General features: G+C 34.3%; 1 protein-coding gene across 1 annotated transcript in view; it reads left to right on the forward strand.

Moving 5' to 3' along the window:
* The first annotated feature begins 1,341 nt into the window (after nucleotides 1–1,341).
* Nucleotides 1,342–25,458, forward strand: part of CEP135 (centrosomal protein 135) — a 57,185-nt gene continuing 33,068 nt past the window's right edge. The window contains exons 1-10 of the mRNA XM_063108738.1: nucleotides 1,342–1,454; nucleotides 2,905–3,095; nucleotides 3,862–4,029; nucleotides 6,435–6,576; nucleotides 6,843–6,927; nucleotides 9,218–9,346; nucleotides 11,480–11,695; nucleotides 14,451–14,516; nucleotides 17,708–17,846; nucleotides 21,474–21,697. Of these exons, the coding sequence (XP_062964808.1) occupies nucleotides 1,342–1,454; nucleotides 2,905–3,095; nucleotides 3,862–4,029; nucleotides 6,435–6,576; nucleotides 6,843–6,927; nucleotides 9,218–9,346; nucleotides 11,480–11,695; nucleotides 14,451–14,516; nucleotides 17,708–17,846; nucleotides 21,474–21,697 (1,473 nt within the window). The remainder of the gene's footprint in view (nucleotides 1,455–2,904; nucleotides 3,096–3,861; nucleotides 4,030–6,434; nucleotides 6,577–6,842; nucleotides 6,928–9,217; nucleotides 9,347–11,479; nucleotides 11,696–14,450; nucleotides 14,517–17,707; nucleotides 17,847–21,473; nucleotides 21,698–25,458) is intronic.

Consider the following 25,458-nt stretch of genomic DNA (forward strand, 5'->3'; position numbering starts at 1 on the left):
GGTGTTTGGAAAGCTTCCATAAATGTATATACCTGTGTAACCACTACCCCAACCTACATAATATTTTTGTCACCTTAGAAAGTTCTCTCTTAATCCTTCCAGGCATTCTCCAACCCCCTTTACCTCCCTAGGTGACTGCTGCTCTAATTTCTGTCCCAGTAGTTTATAAGATTTTGCCTGTTCTTGAACTTCATGTAAATAAAATGATACAGTGGATGTGTCTGGCTGCTTTTGCTCAAATAATGTTTTTCACATTCATCTATGTTGTTCATGTGTATCACTAATTCTTTCTCTTTTATACCTGGGTAGTATTACATTGTATAAATGTATCAGTTTATTTATTCCTTCTGCTGTGATGGGCGTTTGGATTGTTTTGGATTTGGGTTTGTTATGACTAAAGCTGCTATGAACATTCTTGTAGAGTATTTTTGTGGATTTTGTTTTCATTTCCCATCATAAATACCTAGGAATAGAATTACAGGGTTGTAGGATAGAAGTATGTTTAACTTTATAAGGAACTGCCATACTTTTTCCAAAGTGATTTTACTCCTGTCAGCAATATGTGAAGATTTCAGTTGCCTCAGATATTTGCTGACATTTGTTATCATAGGTCCTTTTAATTTTAGCTGTTCTAGTGTAGGCCAAATTGCACCTCACTGTAGTTTTAATTTGTATTTCCCTGATGATTAATGTTGAGCACCTTTTCATGTGATTATTCCCATTCAGATATCATTACAAGGTGGCTATTAAAGTCTTTAGCACAACTAAATTTTAATTTTTAGCCCAAATTAATTTTCATATTGGGTTGTTTGCCTTATTGTTGAGTTGTAAGAGTTCCTTTTATATTCCATATACAAATCTTTTCTCAGATATTGTGAATATTTTCTCACACTATTTGGTCTGCCTTTTCATTTTCTTAATGGAATATTTTGATTAGCTGACATTTTTAATTTTGATGAAGTCCAGTTTATCAAGTTTATCTTTTATGATTAGTGCTTATAAAAAGAGGCCTCTTGCACAGCCTTATGACAGAGGTAACGGGTTTGGATCCCCATACCAGCCACCCACCAAAAAAACAAAAAGAAGCCTTTCTGAGAATTCTCTGCCTATCTCGGGCTCAGGAAAATCATCTTTGTTTTCTTTTAGAAGCTTTATTGTTTTAACTTACATTTAGGTTTATGAAGGGATACTCTAGCTGAAGAGAAACAAAAAAAATAATTGCTTCATTTAAAAATTTTATTGTGAAACAACAATAATGTTACAATAATATAATGATTTTTAATTTTTTTCTTTTAGGATTTTAATTTTTGGAAGTGAATGAAACTGGTTTTAGAAGACAAGATGACTACGGCTGCAGAAAGGAAATATATTAATATTAGAAAAAGATTGGATCAGTTGGGCTACCGCCAGACTCTGACAGTAGAGTGTTTACCTTTGGTAGAAAAACTTTTCAGGTAAAGATAAAAATACAGTTCTAAAACTATATGATCCATAATCTACTTACCTAGTTCATGATTGAACTTCATGCTTCATTAAAGAAATGGGTAGATTTTTGAAAGGTCCTTAAATTATCTGAAGCTCATCTATTCTTCCTTAGATCCTACTCCACTGTCGTCAGTTCAAGGCCTCCACACTGCAGAACTCTAGGGATCACCACTCCCACTGTACTGTTCAGAGTAAATGTTTCCGAGGGTTTTCTCTGTGAATAGAATTATAATTTTGGTGGGTTTCTGATATAGTTGGGAAACACTTTTCCCTTTCTTAAGTTCTATGTTTGCTTCACAGGTCTTTGATTACTACTGTATTAATAATGGTTTTTTAATATGTTGGTCATTACTTTAGCTGTTACCTGTTACCTAAACTGAAAGGTTCTTTGTGATTTTTTTTTTCTTCCTTTTCCGTAAGAGCTATATTGGAGTGGATTGAGCTTGGAGCAGGGAATTTGTTTAGGAGGATTTGTAGAAGTCCTACAAGAGATGCTGATGGAGAGAATGGATAAAGATATTTTGTGATCTTTTATATGGCCTTCAGAACCCTCATGATCTAGTCTCTGCTCCTCCTGCAGCTTCATCTCCAATGTGTTGAACCACTTTAAGCTCCCTAAATATTTATTTACACAGAGAGACTTACGGTCTCTGTATGCTTTTGTGTCTGCCTGCCTGTGGAGTCTCTTTTTCTTTTCCCTCTTCCCTTGCCCTTGAGCTTGGTTAGCTTGTAAGTTTATGTGTCCTGCAGGACTCTTTCACATTTGTTACATGTTACCTTAACTATGTATATGTATCATCATTGGAAACTTGTTTTTATCTTCCTTTAGAATGCAAACTCAATAGGACCAGAGACTCTGACTTTATCACTGCTATACCTAGAACAAGTTTAACATATTATAGACACTGATATATTTGTTGAGTTTATCACATAGTGCTATAACTTTTTGACACACTGTCAGTAGAATATAAGCTCCACAATGGTGAAGACTTTACTGTGTTCCCTGCTCAACAAATATTTATTAAGTGAATGTTCCACTGGTCTATGTTCTTAGAGGTAAGGGACTGGTTCTTATTTGTTACATCCTTGGTGCTTAGCATATAGCAGACACTCAAATATTTGTTCAATGAACAAATGAATTTCACAGATTCCACAGGATCAGGTGACTAATCAGACATGGGAGATGAGCAAGAGGGAGATTCAAAGATGATTCTAATGTGTATATATTTCATAACTTAAAATTAATCTTGTTTTGAGGACCTCCTGATACCTTGAAAGAACCCTGGTGTTTATTCTTTTTTTTTACTAATTTGATCTCTTTTACCAGTTTGATTAAACCTTCTTAGAAATGTATTTTTAGTTATTAGAAAGTTAATGAAATAATTCCTTGTATTTACATTTTCTGTTCTTTAATTGTAGTGACCTAGTTCATACAACAGAAAGCCTTCGGCAATCGAAATTATCTGCTGTGAAAGCTGAAAAAGAAAGTGCCAATTTTGATTTTGTTTTGGAACCCTATAAACTTGAAAATGCAAGGTTGAGTAAGGAAAATAATGAGTTATACCTGGAGTTAATGAAACTGAGAGAACACTCAGACCAACACATGAAAGGTAAATGAAAATTTGGTAATTTTTCAAATGCAGTATCTTTGCCTTTTTTGTTTATATGAAGGAAAGGCTAAAGTCTAATTTAAAAACTTGATTAGAAAATACGGTAATCCTTCTACTAACAGCTGCCGAAATACTGTAGGGTGTGTTGAAGAGTTCCTGAGAAGGAAAATAAATATGTATTTTATAACTATATCAGTCCTCACTCTAAGTACATTAAATTTTTAGAATTAAAATTGCTATCAAGAGTATTAAATGCTGGAACTGAAGAAATATTCTTGAAACAACTTTTGTTTTTCCCTTGTTGAAAATAAAAGTAGTAAAGTAAGTTGAAAGCCATGTATCACTCTGATTATGTCATAGTTGGTCTTTGAGCTAGAAGGTAGAGTAGGATGATTTCAAAGGTACTAGGCAAAAAGTAATTGTATGGTTATCTTATCATAAATTCTTATGTTCGGTAGAGAGCCCTATCTAATACGTGCATTAATTCATAATTCTTTAGCTTCATCCCCGGTTTACCATATGAAAAGCCATGATGTACATTAGGCTTACACAGCAGCAGAAAAATATAATTCCCTTTTGTTCTTGGTAAGTTATTTGCAGTTTTGTTAATAATGGTAGAAAGGGTAAAGGCTTCAAACAAATAAAGCATGAATAAGAATCAGGTGGAGCTTTTCAAATTGATATGACTTTTGTATTTTATGAAATGGAAGAACTTTATAGATTTCTTGATCTTTAAACTAGTCTTTGAATCTTTTTTTATTTTAAGAGTTGAAAACTACATTGAAGAAATGTACACGTGAAACAGCTGACCTGAAATTTCTAAATAACCAATATGTTCATAAACTCAAACTTTTGGAGAAAGAGAGCAAAGCTAAGAATGAAAAAATTCAGCAACTTCAAGAAAAGAATTTGCATGCTATAGTACAAACTCCAGGTAAGTCTATTCCTTCTCAAAACAAATTATACACATTTAGTCTTTTAAAGATACTAAAACTATTGACTGAAATAGGACTTTAGAAGTTCATGCTTAGACTTTTGTGTTTGAAAAGATATACTGGATAGTCACATAAATATCTTCATTTATTTCTAAAGATTTAGATAGTATTTTCTACATGTGCTTAGAAACTTATATAATAATAACTTCTTAGATACAAATAGCTTACATCAATGCCTAGAGTTTTATTTTCTTAATCATTACTTTTAAATCTTTTTTGTGTTATCATTATCATTATTATTTTAGTTATGAGGGCTGGCCAGTTAGCTCAGTTGGTTAGAGCACAGCCTTATCATACCAAGATCATGGGTTTGGATCTCCATACCAGCCAGCCACCAAAAGAAACCATGCTGCATTATTATTTTAGTTATGAAAGTAATCCATACTCATTAAAAAAACTTGGAAATTACGTACTTTCTTAGTTTATTTTGCTATTTTTAGTATTATGCTTAGTAGTTCAAGCAAGAAAAAAGAAATGATGGGGCATGGAAAAATCTTCAGTACCAGTGACAGGATCATTGAGATGTCTGAACCATATCATAGGGTGAAGATTATGGAAGTAAGGAGGCTGCTAGATTATGAGACTAGGTAGAAGCTGAAGGAGTAAAGGCCACAATAAGGACCAAAAGTAATTTGGTTGGAATGAAGATTGCAGTTAGAAGGGAATTTCGGAGTTGAAGGTCTGGAAGCTGGTACAGTTCTGAGTGATGACAAAGTCTAAAGCATAGTCATGTTATTATATGCCTGAAGCTGAATGGAGAGGAGACTCATGAGAGTGGAGGGCTTAGAACAGTGAGGCTGGGTGACGGCGGAATCAGTGGAGCCTGAGATGGAGAAGGGGACTGTGAGCCAAAGGGAGAAAAGATGGAGGAAAGAAAGGGGGAGTAGATCTCAGAAGTAACGAGAAGATTAAAGCAAAAAAGAGGATAATCAGTTTTCCTGAAGAAAGAATGGAAGAGATTCAAGATGTGTAATCATTAGAATTTAGTGACTGAATGTGGTAGATTTGGGAAGTAGAGGAATTCCCAGGTTTCCGTTTCAAGTGAATGAGTGAGTGGATGATGGTACATTTCTTAAGATAGAAAATGTGGGAAGTGGAGCAGGAATCCACTTTTGGATGTGGACTCCATACCCACAGGACATTCACGTTGAAATTTTTAGTAAGCAGTGGGATATGCAGATCTGTTCTTTGGAGTATGGGCTCAGATGGAGATTCAAGTTTGGGAGTCATGGAGTATTGTGGTAATTGAAACTATGAATGTGGTAGGAATTATCTAGTGAGATTATGTAGACTGAGAAAAGAGAACCAAAGATAGACCCTAGAGAAACTGGCATTTAAGGGACTGGTGGAAGAAGAGGGTTTTTAAAAGTAACTGAGAAGGAGCAAACATGGAGGAAAAACAGGAGGTAAAAGAAGAAAGGAAATGGGTAGCCTTGTTTAGAGTGTGACTACAAGCAGGTCATTTAAATACTTTTGGCTCAGTTCTTTCATCCTTTAAACTAGAGATAGAAGTATACAACATTTGTTAGAATTCTAATGAAGACAAGATGGTGGGTTATATTTGTTATTCATAAGAATCTATTAGTTTCTCAAGTACACTTCTAGTCTTGGCCATATGCTGAAAAAGGTAAGTTATTCATGTGTTTTAGAACAAGATAAGATGTATCTTTCCATAAAGAAATTTACTCCTGTTACTTGTAAAGATAATTAAGAAAACATTCCCTATTAATTCAGATTATAGCATGATTTTATATTACAGATGACATTCCATTATATTATAATTTGGCTACTTAAAATTTTAGTTATCTGCTCTTTTGACATTGCTTAACAAGCATGTGTATTTTAGTTTTCACTGCTTTAAGCTCGTTGTTTGACAGTTTTCTGCTGGTGGTGATTTCTTGCGCTCATAATGGCAAACACCACAAGGCACACTCAGCTTTTAATCTTGCCAAAGTCTGATCCCCATCTAGTGGAGGAACAGATTAAATCTGGGCGTGTATGCCAGACATGCTGGCTTATAAAACTTGTTTTGTAACCATGTCTTGTTGAGGTTTTCAGGAATATATTGTTTTGTTAAAGATCAGGGTGGGTATTTAACATATGAGAGAGAAAATATTTTATCTGTATGTAATATGAACTAGAGACATAATTTTAAAAAGCTAATATGTAATTTTTTTTTTTTTTTTTTCTTCGTGACCGGCACTCAGCCAGTGAGTGCACCGGTCAGTCCTATATAGGATCCGAACCCGCGGCGGGAGTGTCGCCGCACGCTAATATGTAATTTTAAAACAGTGCTTTACTTTGTTTCTTCTTAATTTTTGAAGACACTCACTTGTTTTTTTAGGTGGCAAGAAAAGAAGTATTGCTTTCAGGCGCCAGCGTATGCAGATTGATGAGCCAGTTCCTCCTTCTGAAGTCAGTTCTTATCCAGTTCCACAACCAGATGACCCTTACATTGCAGATCTACTGCAAGTAGCTGATAACAGGTGCATTCAATGAAGTAGTTAGGTGTTTTACTGCATAATGTATCTGAGTTTCAAATTATTTACCACTCAATTTTTTATCTAATCTTAACAAAATTAATTCTCCTAGATGATGTATTATATTTATGTTGAGGACCCTTTTGCATAGCCCCTCATAACTAATTGAGAAATAGAAAGTATAGAATTTATTAAAAAATCTATCTAGTTTCGTTTTCTGTTATTTTGAATTTGTTAACAGAAGTATATTGGCATGGTTATAAATGTTTCAGGATTCAAGAACTTCAGCAGGAAGTCCACCAGTTACAAGAAAAGTTAGCAATGATGGAAAGTGGAGTGAGAGATTATAGCAGACAGGTAGGATTTTTATTTACTTACATAGTAGGGATTGAGATAGGTATGCTGTGATCATAAATAGAATGGGGTTATATTTGATATTACTGATACTGAGTTTTACAGCTTTTATCTTTTTCATCAGTTTGTTAATAGACTTAGTGTCTGGAATGACTTAGATGGCTTTAGAGCACTTAGTCCATTCCCTTCATCATTCATTGAGGTGTAATTAGTAGTTTTTCATTTTGTTTTGTTTTTGTGTTTTTCTTTTAGGTGAATCATCTATCTCTCCAAATATAATTTTATAACTATATTACTTTCTACCTCAGGAGGTATTTTATTGAAGTGTGCTTTGTTTTATAATTTTATTTTTTATGATTTTTTAATTCTTATTATATATTTTGTCATTTTGAAGATAAATCTCTTTGAAAGTTACCTTCTGTGTTGCCATATTTTTTGTGTTTTCTCTATAAGCACTAGTACCCCATAAAACAGTTTGCTGAAGAAGTAGGAGAATTAATAGGTGCAGAATTAGATCATAACCATAGCAAGCTTTGTCCTTTCATACTTTCTGTTGGTGTCTTCATTAAATTCTGATTTGGTTAATTACAGGCTTTCTTTTTAATATGCTTAGTGAAGTTTATATTGGGTAACACATTTTTCATTTTCTGCACAAGACTGCATTTTTCTGGAGTGAAGTGTTCTGCACATACAAATATAGATATAATTTATGTGTTGGTATAACTGTTAAGTTTTAAAGTTCTTTGAAAATTATATGGATAAAAATGGAGTTAAAAGAAAGGAAATTACAATAATGTCAACCAGAGATGTTGAAGAGATGTTGAAAATATCAAATATGCTTGAGTTGAATATTATTGGTATTTTTCATTTTATAATCACACTTTCATTACATTTTTTTCCCCAATACTTTATAAACATAAATTGGCCAGTCTTACCATCTCTGTGAGATGGCTGAGGTGTTTGGAGAAAATAGCTTGACCATTCTGATTGAAACCACCAATTTATTGTGGTTATCAATCTTAGTTGACCCTACTCTGTTGTCTGTCACTCTGCTATATTGTTCAAGGAATAATGACAAGAAAAAAAGTCTGTATATGTTTAGTGCAGATGCAAGCATCCATTTTTTTCCCCCAAATATTTTCTGTCTGTGGTTTATTGAATCCATGGATACAGAACCCATGGATATGGAGGGTTTTATTCCTATCAAATTCATCCTTTAGTCCAAAGTAATCATAATTAGTTGCTACTTAATTCTTCAGACTCATCTCCAATCACAAGTTCCCTTGCACATTCATAATCCAGCCATACTGAACCATTTCTAGTCCCTCAAATATACCGTGTTGTTTTATACTTTTGTGTCACTGCCTGGAACACCTCTTTGTAACTTTTTTTTTATCGCATCATTTTAAAACTCTTTGGACATGTTTATATAAGGCCTTCACTAATTTCCACAGGCACAAACATAACATGCAGAGGAAATCACTTGATTCCCTTAACTACTTTGGTACCATATACCTATTTCCTTTATTGTATTATTGAATACCATATTATACAGCGATTATTGGTTTACTTGCTAGTTTTTCCTGTAAAGCTGTATGTTTCTGAAAGTCAGGTACCATGTTTCATTCATCTTTGTATACCTAGTTCTATGTTCAATAATTGTTGAATTGAGTGTTTTGTTTTTGTTTTTATTTTATTTTATTTTTTTTTTGGATAAGAAAAGCAAAGCTCAAGAGTGTATTGAGTTTTTCCAAATTCTTACATGTGAATTAGAGTCCATTCATGATTGGTAGTGATCTTTTTGATTATACATCTATTTTTTCTAAATAATAGATAATTAATTATACTTACTCCAGTTTTCTATTCTTTTTAATATTGAGGTTCAGTAGCAATTCATTTTTCTTAGTGTGTTAACATTCATTCATTTATTCTACTTTACCAGGCACTGAAGTAGTAGACTCAGTTCCAGTACTTGGGCATGTATGTAATCTGCTAGCAAGTTTCTTTTTATTTAAACATTCCCTAATCTTAGAGGAGGGAGGAAACCCAAAATTTAAATTAGGAAGAATCTGTTCAATAAGAATACTTATGAAAGCTGTGTTGACATTATGTTGACATTTTCTGTATTTGTTGTTGCCCTGCGTATATGTGTGGGCATAGATATGAATGTTAATCTCTTATATACGTTGTGAGACGTAAGAAAAAAGGATATCTACATAAATATTTGTTCACTGTTAATCACTTGGTTCAAAACCAAATTTTTAAAAATGATAGCACAACCTTATATCTTCAGATTGAGCTAAGAGAACGAGAGATAGAACGACTGTCACTTGCTTTGGATGGTGGTCGCTCCCCTGATGTCCTGTCTCTGGAGACTAGAAATAAAACCAATGAAAAGCTTATTGCTCAATTAAACGTTCAGGTAATGGCTTTTATAATTATTTCTGAGTGTATAACTTTTATGGCTTTTATAATTATAACTGAGTGTATAAGATCCTAAGTGTTTATAACGGTCTGTGGGTTTGTGAAAGTATTATTTACGGTGGGAAAGATTTGATAGAGCCAAAGTATTCAGAAATAGGGTGCAGCTATTGAAAAATCATGTTTTTAAAGAATATTTAATGAGGCAGGATTGAAGACACACCATAATTTTAAAAATTTAAAAGAAGAAAATAAACTGTGGGCACAGTATGACCTTCAATTTGCTTTTTAAAAAATGTAAATGTGCAGTTGGAAAGAGAAAACACTGAAAGAGAATATACCAAAATATACTAACAAAGTTTATCTTTGTGTGAGGGGATATTCTTCTTTGCGGTTTCCTTTATTTTCAAAAATTTTATGATTATGTATTTCTTTTACAATGTAAAAAAGGTAGCTTAATATATATAGTCATGTGCCATATAATGATGTTTTGGTCAGCGATGGAGACTGCATGTACTACAATGGTTCCATAAGATTACAATGGAGCCGAAAAATTCCTGTTGACTAGTGACCTCATAGCCTATGTTATATTAACACATTACTCACGTGTTTGTGGTAATGCTGCTGTAAACAAACATACCACCGAATATGTTGAGGAGGAGTGCCTAGCTTACTCACTGGGCGACCATCCCAAAGGTAGCTCATACTTTTAAGATAGAAAGCCAAGCATTTGACACATTAGGTCTGACCCCAAGTGAAAGGATTGTTGTGTATTTCGAATTCTTGCATTTTAAAATGATTCCCACCCATCACTATAGCAAAATCATAGTTAATGATAACAGTTAGCTAACTTTGTGGGTTTGGTATTATTCTAATCCCCATTTAACAGATGAGGAAAATGAGGCACAGAGAGACTTGGTAACATAATTGGAGGGCCCACAGTCATGCAACTAGTGGCCAGTGTAGATAATAGGAAAACTTATTGTTGTTCCCTTTCATAATACACTTCTGCAGAATGATGAAATCACCAAACAATGCGTTTCTCAGAATATATCCCCATAGTTAAGGGACACATATAAAAGTTAAACATGTAACTTTTGTCTACTTATGTAATGGATTCCCTTGCCATGCATTTGACCTTATTATAGGTGAAAGAACAGGAGAGTTCCATTAAAGCCTGACATATGAACTTTAGAAACGTAGATATGTCAGAGCTGCCTGAGCTGCACCTAGAATAGAGTAAATAAAAAATATAGCAGTAGCTCTGGGACAGTGCTGTTCAGTAGAAATATATGAGCCAAGTGAAACAAGTCAGGCACAGAAAGAGAAATACCACATGTTCTCACTTATTGGTGGGAGCTAAAAATTAATATATAAATTCACACACACACAGACACCCCCCCCCCACCCCCCCACCCCCCCCGGGGGGGAGGGAAGAAGATATAACAACTGCAATTATTTGAAGTTGATACGACAAGCAAACAGAAAGGACATTGTTGGGGGGGAGGGGGGAGGAGGGAGGGAGGTTTTGGTGATGGGGAGCAATAATCAGCCACAATGTATATCGACAAAATAAAATTAAAAAAATATATATATATATATATGAGCCAAATAAGTAATTTAAACTTTCTGGTAGCCAAATTTTAAAAAATAAAGAGGAAACAGGTAAAATTAATTATAATAGTGATTTAATTTACCCCATATACCCAAAATATTATCATTTAAATTAAAATTTTTTTACCTTGTTTTTTTTCCTTGTACTAGGTCTTTGAAATCTTGTGTATTTTACACTGATAGCACATCTCAATTTAGACTAGCCACATTTCAGATGCTCAGCAGCCACATGTAGGTGCTAGTGGCTACTGTATTGGGCAGCACTGTCTACAGTAATAATCTCATCATTATGATAAAAAAACAAACAAAAAAAGAAAACCAGAGCAAATGGGTATATATTTTCATTAAACCATGCATTGTCAGTTTTGAAAATAAAAGCAATGTGTTTGCAAATGTAGAATAGCTGTGGTTTTAATCTTCAGTATCTTTTAAAATGTATTTTTTTGAAATATTATTTTGAAAGTTCAGTGCTTAGGATAATTTTCCAATTCATATATAATGAATTACAAATTCAATGTAGGTTGACTTTCTTCAACAAGCTAATAAAGACCTGGAAAAGCATATCCAAGAGCTTATGGAAACCAAGGAAACAGTGACGACTGAAGTTGTTAATTTAAGTAACAAAAATGAAAAACTCTGCCAAGAATTAACTGAAATAGACCAGTTAGCACAGCAGTTGGAAAGGCATAAAGAAGAAGTGCTTGAGACTGCTGATAAGGAACTTGAGGAAGCGAAGGTACTGATATGTCTAGGTTGTGGGAGTGTTCATTAATTCTCCTAGAACAAAGCGAGTTTAAGCCTTTTTCATACCTATATTCAAGTTTTTGGTTTGGTTTTTATGTGGTTTTTTTGTTTTGGTAATTCAAGGTTTTCTAGAGTTTTGTTTACACCCTGTAAATGATTGCATTTGTTCTAGTTGTTTGTGTGTCTTTCTAAAGCACATCTTTTGTTAAGGTCTCCAGACTCTCTTGTTTTTCTTGAAAATTTTTGTCTCTATCCTTTTATCTCTGCATTGTGAAAGAGCTTCTGAAGTTTGTCCTCTATGTCATTTTTTGCTTCAGTATCCTTTAAAGGTGTTTTAAAAACTACACATGTCCCACACATTCTTAAGTTAGTAGCTAACATTTTTCATTTTTAAGTTTAAATAGATGCAAAGGATGAAATTTCTAGTCTGTTGTAGATATTGATCTCTTAAAACTGTCTCATCATTCTTTTAAAATAGCCGATGAAATCTAAATGGCCCTTTCTCCTTGATATTCCCACAAAATTTTATTCTAACATGTTTTATGCTTGAATTTTTTTATTATGATTACTCTATCATATGTCTCTGTGATTAAAAGAAGTATACGAGTTGAAATTTTTTATTTTTAAAAATTTCCTATGACTGTAAGATTCAAAGTGTAAACATTTTCCTCCGAATTGTGTTATCATTACAGTTATTAATCAGTGAGTCAAAGTGACAAATATACCACAAATGTTGATAAATACTTATTAAGTAAAAAAGTAAAATTTTACTGGAAATACATTGCTTAATGAAATATAATGGGAGAAAATAACATCTTATGTTAAATAATAATGTCTTATTTAACATCTTGGTAGGCCCTAACATTTTACATTATCTTTTTATGTGATGCTCCAAAAGTTTTCTATATCTTGACAGTGTGTGCCATCATGACACGAATGAGATGTATGCCTTTCTTCTGAACAGTGAGAGAAAGGCAGTTGTGAAAGAGAGGTTGGGAATGGAGAACTCACATGATATTTAGACCACAAGATATTTCTCAGGAAGATCATTTTTAAGAAGCACTGTGTATGCAAATTAAGGATCCAGATATTGATTCCTTAAACTATACGAATATACCATAGTTTTACATAATATTTGGAAAACCTTCGTATTATCTCAGGAGTAGGTATAATAACATAGTTTGAAGACTACTGCTCTACATCACTGAAAGGATTTTACATAGTGTAAAATTCCACTGATTAGTGGAATAGAAGGAAACTACCTCAATATAGTAAAAACCATATTTGAAAAGCCCACAGTATGGGCTGAGCCCGTGGCGCACTCGGGAGAGTGCGGCGCTGGGAGCGTGGCAACGCCCCCGCCGCGGGTTCGGATCCTATATAGGAATAGCCGGTGCACTCACTGGCTGAGTACCGGTCACGAAAAAGACAAAAAAAAAAAAAAAAAAAAAAAAAAGCCCACAGTAAACATCATACTCAATGGTGAAAGACTGAAAGCTTTTTCTCTAAGATCAGGAACAAGTTAAGGATGCCCACTCTTATCACTTCTATTCAACATAACGTTAGAAGTCCTAGTCAGAGCAGTTAGGCCAGAAAAAGAAATAAAAGTCATGCAAATTACAAAGAAAGTAAAATTATCTTGGATCTTATTGTAAAAAACCCTAAAAATTCTACAAAAACTAGAACTAATAAAAGAATTCAGCAAAGTTGCAGAATACAAAATCAACCCACAAGAATCAGGTACATTTCTCTATACTAACAATGAACAATCTGAAAAGCAAATTAAGAAAATAATCCCATTTACTCTAATAACACCAAGAAGAATAAAATACTTAGGAATAAACTTAACCAATGAGGTGAAAAACTCACACACTTGAAAACTACAAAACATTGCTCAAAGAAGTTAAAGACGACACAAGTAAACGAGAAGTCATCTTGTATTCATGGATTTGAAGACTTAATAATATTAAAATGTCCATACCACCTAAAGGAGTCTACAGATTCAGTGTCATCCTTATCAAAATCCCAATGGCATTTTTTTGCAGAAATAGAAAAAAAAATTCTACAATTCATATGAAAACTCAAGGGACCCTGGATAGCCAAAACAATCTTGAAGGACATAATTAGTGCAGTTTTAATTCCACTTTTGTGGTTTTTGTCTCATTGCACCACTTCTGTATCTTATCCTTCTACTTTCCATCTCCTTTTACATCTTTTACGCTTGTGTACAGAACATATTGAACACAACTTCCTATGTCCCATTGGTAGTGCTCAGAAATGACAGCTTAGCTCAATGAAAGATTCCTGTTGGGTCATAATATTTTAATGTTGACATTGTGCTCTCTCAATTGCAGTACAAGGATTCAAGTTGGGAAAAGCAGGTGGGGCAGAAGTAAATAGGATAGGAAAATCAGGGAACAGTGCCATAAGATGTATCCTAAAAATAAGACTAAGGAAAGTCCTATAAGTGTATAGGTTAAAAATAAAAAAAGATTTTCAGGTGGCTCTCTTCTTTCAGATGTTACAAGTAAGGTCCCTATAAGCATTCAGGATACCAAAAGATTAAAGAGAAACCTTAATTTTACCTCCATTGAAATAGAGTATTAGGGCTAAAGCTGCATATCTCACTGGTGAGAGGGAACATGGAGTACTCAAAATTTTACTTGGTCTTATTTGTATTGTGACTTAGAGATAAGTATTCTTAAACTTTTAATTAGGTGTTTACCTAATAGGCTTTTTATTCCTAGAAAGAGATTAAAAGAAAGCTCTCTGAAATGCGGAATCTTGAAGATACAATGGCAAAACTTCAACTGGTAAGTTAATGTCTTTTTGAATTGCCAGCATTTTCAGTAAGAAAATTTTTATGCTTTACTTTACATATATATTTTGTATTGTGATACAATTTGCATATCATAATGTGTTGCTTTGCCTCCCATGGATTTGTCACCCCTTTTCCCCTGGGTGATGGAGCCGCCAAAGATTACTCAAAGCCCATCTCTTCTGAGCAGTGAGAAGCCTCAAAAAGGAGTTAATCTCCCAGAACCCTCAAGATAGAGGCATTCCTTCCATTTGGGAAATTAACCACAAATTGGGGTTCTTTTCCCACATTTATTCTCCAGACCAGGAAGTTACAGCAGGAAGAGAGCATAGGTGGGGTTTTTGCTAAGTATAGTTCAACAAGTTTAACAATAGAAGCTGGTAACATTCAGTAAGTCAAGCAAGGTGACCTTCTATAATGCAATTTTCAAGAAGTTAAGTTGATCCACCAACAAAAGCTTGATCTTAGCAAGCATTCTCTTCTTACAGCAGTTTCCCAGTATCTTTACATATTAATCAGTAACCTGTCTGTCCTTTGAGCCAGCAGCCTTGCTGTGTTACAGTTCTTTATCTTACAACAGAGACTATATCCTGGGGAAAATTTCCTGTCCTTTGCAAGGTCAATATTTGAAACTGCAAGGCTTTGGAAAACCAGGCCCTGTGAAGTACATTTGCTTTATGCATACTCCACAATAATATTCACTCTTTTAAATGTACAATTCAGTAGTATTAGTATAGTCACAGAGTTGTCCAACTATCACTACTATCTAATTGCAGAAGATTTTCATCACTCCAGAAAGAAACCTTGTACCCATTAGCTGTCACTTCCCATTCCTCTCTGTTCATCTCCTGACAACCACTAATTTTTCTGTTTCTATAGATTTGTCTGTTCTGGTCATTCCATATAAATATAATATGTTGCCTTTTGTGTCTGGCTTCTTTCACTTGGCATAATGTTTTCAAGGTTCATGTATGTTGTAGCACATATTCTTACTTTGTTCTTTTTCATGGCTGAATAACATTCCACTGAATGGATATACTATTTTATATTTTTATAATTATTTAATGTCATATGTAGTAGGTGGCAAGTGAAATTTGCTTTTTTTGTTTGTTTATTTTTTTAAAGATGACCTGTAAGGGGGTCTTAACCCTTGACTTGGTGTTGTCAGTACCATACTCTCCCAAGAGAGCCACGGGCCAGCCCTTGGCAAGTGAAATTTGAATTTGGAAATCCAGTTAGGAATTTAAATACCTTATGATTTACCACTTTTCTAATATTAAAACCAGAAATTGATAATTACTTGATATATTTGTTGACTTGTTAAAAGCACATCAGTCCTCATTTAATAGCTTTGGTAATAAAAAAAAAAAAAAAGCTACATCTCTTGGGTAGCCACCCAGTTTCTAACTGTAAGAAAGACATTCTTTCTGCTGTTTCCAGACTGTAGGAGTATATGCTATATCTAGACTTCTGCTGAGATGATTACTATTTTTCTCATTTGCAAACTACCAGAACAAGCAATATGACTAGAAAAATGCATTAGCCTGTTAAATTGGAAGAGTTTTCTCTAAGATTGGAAACCACTAATAATACTAATTTCCAAGTTTTTTCAATATGTGTACTCTTTATCCAGTCTAGCTGCAATGTTCTGGTGGCATAAGTCAATTAAAAGGAAGCCATTATGATACACTGGTTGAAAGAAAGTGAGCATAGATGCTCGGTACCGTTCAAGCTTTATTAAAGGAAGAAAATCTGCTGGGCTGTGCTCAAAGTAGCAGGCAGCCCAGGGCTGCCCTGAAAAGGGGACAGCACCAGGTGTGGGGGTGGCAGAGCTAATATAGTGCACCAAGGGCTGGCTGGTATCATCAAGGAGGGTCATTATGCTAATGTGGATTGGGGTGGAGAACCGGGTCCTTGCAGAAGCAAAAGGATTTCTGTTTAAGTCAAGAGGATTCCTGTAAAGGTGGGGGAGGGCGGGGAGGGGAGGAGGTGAACAGCGCCATTTTGTACTTGGGCTTGTCTAAAGTGACGCTGGTTATTTTGCAGATCTCTTACTGGTACATAGCAGGTGCTCAAATATTTGTTGAGTTTTGTATTCACACTATGAACAGCTTCTCACCATGGCTTCCTTTTTTATACATTTTAGCAGGTATTCAGTTCAACATTGAATAATTGAATTAGCTAAATTAGCTAAACCTGCTAAATGTCCACTCTTGAGTCTTACAGATATTTTAAAATTCTCCCATGGGGTCAACATATATAAAATAGTTGTTTTGATGTTTTCATTAGAATGTAAGCTCCACAAGGGCAAGGGATTTTTGCTGTTTGTGCACTGCTGTTTTTATGCATACTATAAATATTGAATGTGATTCCTAATGCCTGTCTCAGAACTGTGACCAAGTTTGAGTAGTTTTGGCTGACAATAAGGTGTTTCTGTTGTTCCTTCCTGATCTTTCTTATTTTTTCCATTAGTGCTGTATTTTATGTATTTTTTTACACGATAATTATGATATTGATAGCTAACATTTATTAAGCCCTTACCATGGTAGACATGTTGGACACTGTGTGTGTGCTTCACATCCATAGATTCATCCTTACCAGCAAATCCTTAGTGTTCTGGTATTATTATCCCTATAGTGCAGATGAGGCTGAGAGAATGATCAATGTAGTTGCGGATATATGCAGCAGTATTAGAACACTATCTCTTACTACTGCCCTCTTTTAAAAAAAAATTTTTTTTTTCTTTTTTCTTGATGGCTGGCCAGTATGGGGATCCATACCCTTGACCTTGGTATTATAACACCATGCTCTAACCAGTTGAGCTAACCAGCCAGACCCCTAAATATAAAAATGCTTTAACATTTTTTATTACAGAAGTACATATTTATTTAGAAAAAAAAAATAGGACAATATGCTAAACAAATCAGGAGAAAAAATTTAATAATTCTACCCTGACAAAGGAGTATTGTTAATATTTTGGTTTTATTATGCTTTTAGCCACAATTAATGATTAACTTTAGTTGAAACCATATATTGACTAGTTAAAAATTTGTATACACATACACACATATATATATGAATTGCTGTTATATAAATGTGTTTACAAAAATAATTTCTATTACTTTTAAGTGCTATAATATTTTATTAAGTTGTTAGGAATTTTAGTTATAGTATTAATATTTGCAGGAATTAAGCTTATGTCATAAAGAAAAGGAGCGACTGAGTGATGAACTCCTTATAAAATCAGACCTGGAAACTGTTGTTTATCAGCTTGAACAAGAAAAGCAAAGACTTAACAAAAAAATTGAAAGTTTTGCAGTTACAGGTAAGATATAAAATGTTGATAACTGAAAAAGTGATTGTGATTTCCTCTTGACATATTTATCTTAGTAGATGATCTTTCATTCATTCATTCAATAAATATTTACTGAGTGTCTACTATAAACCAGAAATCATACTAGCCACTATAGAAACAATAGAAATCTCTCTCCCTCAAAGGCTTTAAGAATTTTTTTGTTTTGACTAGTTGATATAGGGAACCCTGCTTGAATATTTTGCAATAGAAATATATCCTTCTTTGAGACAGACTGTTAGTAGAATTAAGACTAAAAAGAAGACCATTCTGAAATAGTAGAAAATTAAAATACAGATGCTCCTTGACTTACATCATAAAGTTGAAAAATCATTAAGTGAAACCATTGTAAGTCAGGGACCATCTGTATAGAATCTTTGAATGGAAATGCAGTTGTGTCACTTTAAAATACACAGACACACAATTGAAACAGGCTAACTTTCTGCCAAGTACTAGTCCTAAATGACTTGGTTTAAGGAACATGTAAGAATGTATTTATCAATTCATTCATTCATTTGACCAGTGTTTATGAATTACCTGTTCTGTGGGTTTGTGCCAGGCTCTGTGTTATATAATGGTAAATAAGGTGCACAAGGTCCCTGCTCTTGCAGAGTCTTTTTTCTAGTTAGTTAGGGAGACAAACTAGTGGCACATAAGTAAAGATTTTTATTTTAGGTGATAAGCAGTATTAAAATAGAATGAGAGGATGTGCTAGAGATTGTATGATTTAAGAGCTCAGTGACAAGACACCAGCTATATGAAGATCTAGGGGTAGTGTTTTCCAGGAAGAGGGAATGGCAAGTGTAGAAGCTTGGTGCCATCAAACTCTGTGTGTCTTGGGAAGTGAAAGAAAGCCAGTGTGCTGTGTTAAGAAAAGACTTCATCCTAAGGCCTTCAGCATCCTTATTGATAATCTATTTGACCCCGTTCTCAACTTATTAGGTGTATAACTTGAGCTTGTTACTTCACCTGTCTGTGGGGGTAATGATGGCACCTACCCGAAAAGGTTGCTGTCAGGATTAAATGGGTTAATATATCAAAATGCTTAGAACCGTGTGTAAGAGTTTGCAATTAAGAAATCCTCAAGGGAGTCCTACATCTGGAAGCAGAGGTGATAACTACCATTATGAAAACATGGGAAGAAGGAAAACTCATTGGCAGAGCAGACACACAAATAAGAAAGAGAAATTTTATCTTATCAGTACAGAAAATCACCAAACTGCAAAGACAAACAATAGAAGAGGAAGAAAGAAGCAAAGGATGTACAAAAGAACCATAAAATAATTAACAAAATGTCAGGAGTAAGGCCATACCTTTCAGTAATAAACGTGAATGTAAATAGATTAAATTCCCCATTGAAAGATATACACTGCCTGAATGGATTAAAAAACAAGACCCAAACTGTGTGCTGCCTACAGGAAACTTACTTCACCTGTAAAGACACACAGACTAAAAGCAAAAGAATGGAAAAACATATTCCATGCAGATGGAAACCAAAAATGAGCAGGAATATATTTATATTAGATAAAGTAGACTTTAAATCAGAAACTATAAAAGAGACAAAGAAGGCCGTTATATAATGATAAAGGGATCAATTCAGCAAGAGGATATAATAATTATACATGCACCCAACATTGGAGCACCCAAATATATAAAGCAAATATTGAGTCTATAGGGAGAGATAAACCCCAATACAAAATAGTTAGGGACTTCACACCTGTTGTCAGCATTGAACAGATCATCTAGACAGAAAATTGACAAAGAAACATTGGAATTAAACTGCACTGTAGAACAAATGGACCCAGTAGACATTTATAGAACATTTCGTCCAACAACTGCAGAATACACATTTTTCTCATCAGCACATGGAATGTTCTCCAGGATAGACTACATGTTAGGCCACAAATCATGTCTCAACAAATTTAAAAATATTTAAATTATGTCAAGTATCTTTTCAGACCACAATGGAATAAAATTAGAAATCAATAACAGGAGAAACTTTGGAATCTGTACTATACATTGAAATTGAACAATATGCTCCTGAACAACCAGTGGGTCAAAGAAGAAATTGAGGGTCCTCAGCAGGACCCTCAGTGTTGCTTGGAAATCTTATACTATTTCTCTCAGCATTTGATTTTCCACTCTCTACACAGAACATTTCAGGTGTTTTTTGTTCTCAATAAACAAGTGACTCCTATTCCACCCCTCATTTTTAGTGGATGATCTTACTTCCAGTTTTCCTAAGAGAATGGAAGCCATTCCCTCAGGAAGGCATTCCCTCAGTTTTATGGCCCAGATTTTAAACTTGTGCATCTTTTCCATCCTTCTGTTCAAAGCAGGAGTGTCCCTCTTGTGAAAGATTGGTGTCTCCATCTGTTCTCTGGGTCCTGTCCTCTTTCATTTTAAAAACCTTGCATGTTAATGATCTCTTCCCCATAATTTTAGTCTATGTACTGTTTTTTCCCATTGGCATTCAAATGTGCTTACTCTTCTCCCATTCTAAAATAGAAACTTTAACCCATTCCTATCCAGCCACTTTTTTCCTCTTCATCAACATCTTGAAAGGTCATCTACACTTGATGTTTTTGCTTGATCACCCACGATTAGCTTCCCCTCAGTCCACTCCAATTGGTTTCTGTCCCCACCTTGCCAGCAAAACTGCTTTTCTTAAGGTCATTATTCACCTCCATTATGCTAAATGCAATGGACACTTCATTCATTCGCTTATTTGGCTACTTAGCATTTAACACCACTGCCTCTTAGCATTTAACACCACTGCCTATTCCTTCCTACTCTCTCTTCTTACCTCGCCGACCACTTCTCAGAATGAATTTGCCAGTTCATCCTCCAGTTTGCATTGCACACTGTCCTTTTATAGCTTTTACCCTACTATAATTAGAATAATTGTTTAAACTAGGCTGCATTTTTCATACTTGAATCTTTAGCCAGTGCTGGGCATGTAGTGATGCTTAATACATATCTGATGAATGAATGAAAGAAGAGATGGGAATGAATCAGAATATATCATGAAAATTATTCCATGCTTCAGAGTTGTAATTAATTAATTAATTTAATTAGGCTTTAATTAAATTAGGTTGAACCATATAAAACTGCCAGTATTTGGTTACTTTTGACTTATGAGAAGGCAATTTATATGGTAAAAGCTAGTAATTGTGCTAATTTGGAGAAAGACTTGAGTTGTTTTGATCTCTTTGTATATGTGTATACCATATTCAATTGAAGCGTAATGTTAAATTTGTGTATATTATGATGATTTGTAGGTATATTTTCTTTTAGTGTATTTTCAGGTCCCTGGAAAGTACCATATGGTAATTTATTGCTTCATTTTGTAGTACTAAATAGTACCCATCCTGTGATAAGACAAAAGCAAGATAACTTTGACTTTGTGGACTTTAAAGTTTTCATTTTTGCTTTTGTTTTTTTTCCTCTTTCCCTCTCAATATTCACCTCTTTAATATATCTAGTACTTAAAGACAATATACAAAGCAGTTCATGATTTCTAGTAGCTTTCATTCTAAAAGTTATTGATTTATTTGGCCAATCTACATTGTTTTGAGATTTAACCACTTTAATCTACAGAAAGAGAACTTACTCTGGAAGTTGAGAGGATGAGGCTAGAACATGGAATAAAACGTCGAGACAAGTCACCTTCTCGTTTAGATACATTTCTGAAAGGCATAGAAGAAGAACGAGATTATTACAAGAAAGAGCTAGAAAGACTGCAACATATAATACAGCGAAGATCTTGCTCTACAAATTATTGTGCACGTGAAAAAAGTTCAATGTTTAAAGCATCAGAAAAGGTAATATCCCTTTATAAAAGTAATTAATAAGGCAAGAGAATTTCTTTATGAATAACTTTTTTGTTTTATTATTGTATTAAATGTAACTTTATTCATACTTGCTTTTAAAAAGTCCTAATTTTGATTTTTGTTTTCTTCCATGACCTGTACTGTAGGAACACTCCATTAATTAGGAAAACTAACTAAGAACAAAGTGTAACTTACTGATTACTGGTAATTAAGGAAAGGTTGAATAGCTGAGTTGTGGGAGAAGTGCACAGGCATCTTGGCTTCCAGAAACTGGAACCCAGAGACTTATGCTGCTGGATATTTCCTCTTTTTCTTAAGTTTATTTTCTGTCTCAGCTGCCTTTTCTCTCGTAGCGGAGTGTCCATATGGCAGGCAACATGGCTTCATGTCATTCCCAGCCTTGGACCGGTCAGGACATTCTCCTGATCAGGCATTGTCCGTATTAGCCATGCTGAGGGAGATGATAGAAATTGCAAATGGGTGCTGAGCAGAATATTCTGTTTGTCCACTTCAACCACATTTGCAATTTGATAGTCTAAAGATATTCACTTTGTATATTATTTTCTAATTGCATCTCCCATTGTGTGTATTATTTAAGAGAGATTAAAATCATGTGTCTCTATTTTAGGTCTTAATTGTTTTTAATGTTTTATGATTATCATTTGAGTTATTTAGATTTTCTTTATTTAAAGCTTTGAAGTTGTAAGAGTCTTAAAGGCTTATATGGCTATCTAACATTATCTACACCCTAGATAAAATTCGGGGAAGGTGGAGGGGAAGTCATTAAAACTCAAAATGTTTGATTTCAGACTTAGCTGAATTCACCAGTTTTGTCATCTTTTCCCTGAAGATCTTTTGTCTGTTGTCAAGCAATTTTGCATCTTCTGATTAGACTTTGTTTTTTAACCTCGTTGGCTAATGGCTGGATTTTGACTTACAGTTGTCATTGTAAACACTATACTGTATTATCTCTTATAAGCAGAATGAATTGGTAGGAAAATGCAATGCAAGTTAGTTTACATTTTACTTAATTGTTTAAGTTCCATAAATACTTGGGACTCAGGTTAAAAATAAGTCACCAAATTGATCATTTTCATTGTATAGAAGAATCTCCCATAAAATGGTAGATCAATTTAATCAAGTATTTATTAAATAGCACTAAGTAGATAAATATCTCAAAGTTTTTAATATAAATATTTGATTCAGTTGCTTGGTGTAGATTCACATTTAAAAGATGAGTGAGAGATATTGGTAAGGTATTGGTAAAATTAGGAGAGACCTTTTCCCCTGTTCAACTTATTTGCTTTCTTAAAATGTTGTAATGTTATTTGGAATAAAGAACTCATTTTCTAGAGTGCAAAAAGTGAGAGTGTTCAGAGCATTTTAAAGTCCCAATAATAAATTGCAGGCATGGTAGGAAGTGGTAGGTAAGTACATGAGTGAAAAGGGGGGGTATAAGGCAATTGTGAGAGCTGGGAACTAGGGAGTACATTTCCCAACTAAAATTGGGTATTTTAAACATGTTCAGAAACACTTTGTTGGCAAACAACAAAGACTTCACTAAAGCTGGATTTGATACCAGCTGTGAGTTTTCAACTGCTGCTATTCTTAGGCACAATTTCTTGGGATTATAATAACTAAAAAAAACCTGACATTTTAAACATCAATTCTGTGTTGCTTGTGTAGGAAGGGTACTGTCCTCTTTCATCTTGTACTTAACCATGGTTCCCACTGTGAGTTTTTACAATAGTGTAATGGAGAGTGCTTTGGGGTTGGAGGCCTGATACAAGTTGCAACTTCACAAACCGGCTTTATGACATTGGAGAAGTTACCTAATTTCTGTAACCCTGGTTTTCTCATTTGCAAAGTGGGGAAAGTAACTACAACCTCTTGTGAAGATTAAAAGAGAATTTTTTTTTAAATTGGCAAATAATTGTGTATACTTATGGAGTACAATGTTATATTTTGATCTATGTATGCATTATAGAAAGATTCAATGAAGCTAATTAATATAGTATATTCAGGAGCTCACCAACTAATTTTTTTGTGGTGAAAACATTAAAAATTTGTTTTTTTAAATCCTATAGTTTATCTGAAACTTTATAGTCTTTGATCAGTGAGATAATTTGTATAAGGTCCAGCATATTACCTAGTTGCCAGTAAATGGTTTATTTCCTTATTATTTGCTGGCTCAGAGCAAATCAGGTCTAGGTAGAAAGTTAGGTTCAGTTCAGTAGATATATACTGAATGCCTGCTGTGAATAAGGGCACAGAATACAAAGATAAGACCGTTCCTGCCTATTTAGCTGTCAGCGTTGTGCATGTATGCACATGTGCTCCTTTGTGTGTTGGGAACAATGGAGTGGTGAAAGGGAGTTATTAACAATTATTACACATTAACACTAATGTAAATATCTACCTACACGTATACTTAAAGAAGAGTTAGAGTTTCTACTTAAGAAGATCAGTTAATAAATGTTGAAGGAATTCATGTGTTTTTACCAGGTACCACGCTAGGCATTGAAGATGTAGTGAACAAGACCAGTGTATTAGTCAATTTTGTGTTGCTATAGCAGAATACCTGAAACTGGGTGATTTATAAAGAAAAACAAAATTTATTGCTTACAGTTTCTCAGGCTGGGGAGTCCAAAATCCATCTGGTTGTGGCTACAGTGACCCAGGGGTCTCACACTGCAATATGGGAGGAGGGAGAGAGAGAAAGACAGACCCTCCTCTTCTTTCAAAGCCCTCGGAACCACGCCCCTGACCACCATTTTTAATCCATTCACTACTGCATGGTCCTACAATCCAATCACCTCTTCAAGGCCCCACCTTTCAATTACCATAATAGGATTTCCCACCCTCTTTGCAGTCACAATGGGGGCTAAGTTCCTAATAAATTAAACTTGGGGGACACAACTCAAGCTTCAGTGAGTTTGGGGGGGACATAATTCAATCCACTACAACCAGATGCCTACCGTGTCCTTCATAGAGCTGTAACTTTAGTGGTACAGGCATACATTAAACACAGAATCATGTGAACAACTTTATAATCTCATTTATAATAAGTGTTAGTGAAGAAAGTATAGAAGGATTCAGAATGCTATGAGAGTATATAGGAGACCTAAATTAGATTGGAGAATCTGGAAGGATTCCTTGGAGAAAATGATATTTAGGTTGAGACAATAATGAAAATAGACTGTCAAATCTTTATTTATTGAGCTCTCATTTTCTAGAATCTGTACAGACCACTTCTTTTCTGTAAGATTTTTTTATTTAGCTATGGTTAGGTTAAAGATCTTATTTTATAGTTACTTAAGCCTTGAGTAAGTCTCAAAATCCTAAGCTGCTTTTGTTCTGTAAGACATCTTGTCCTTTAAGGTATTCAGACAGTTAATCTCTTCCATTATGCCTTGATTTTGCTTAACTAAGAGGATAACTTGAGGGAACTTCAAAAAGTTCATGGAAAAATAGAATTAAAAGATAATATGAACCCTTCCATGAACTTTTTGAAGTACTGTTATATTTCTGAGTGGCAGATAAGGGGTACCTCACAGACATCTACCATTTACGCAGTCTACATTGGACATGGTACGTGCAGATAGATATTGAATAATATAGACCAGGACTCTTTCCAGTGTACCAGACTATCAGATTATTCTACTTGGGGCTTCTGCATTTAAAACTTTAACATTAAGATACTGTAGATCCCACATGGATGTTTGCCATCTTTATGTTCCACAATAGTGATG

Source organism: Cynocephalus volans, chromosome 9, assembly GCF_027409185.1.
Source record: "Cynocephalus volans isolate mCynVol1 chromosome 9, mCynVol1.pri, whole genome shotgun sequence".
Taxonomy (NCBI): Eukaryota; Metazoa; Chordata; class Mammalia; order Dermoptera; family Cynocephalidae; genus Cynocephalus; species Cynocephalus volans.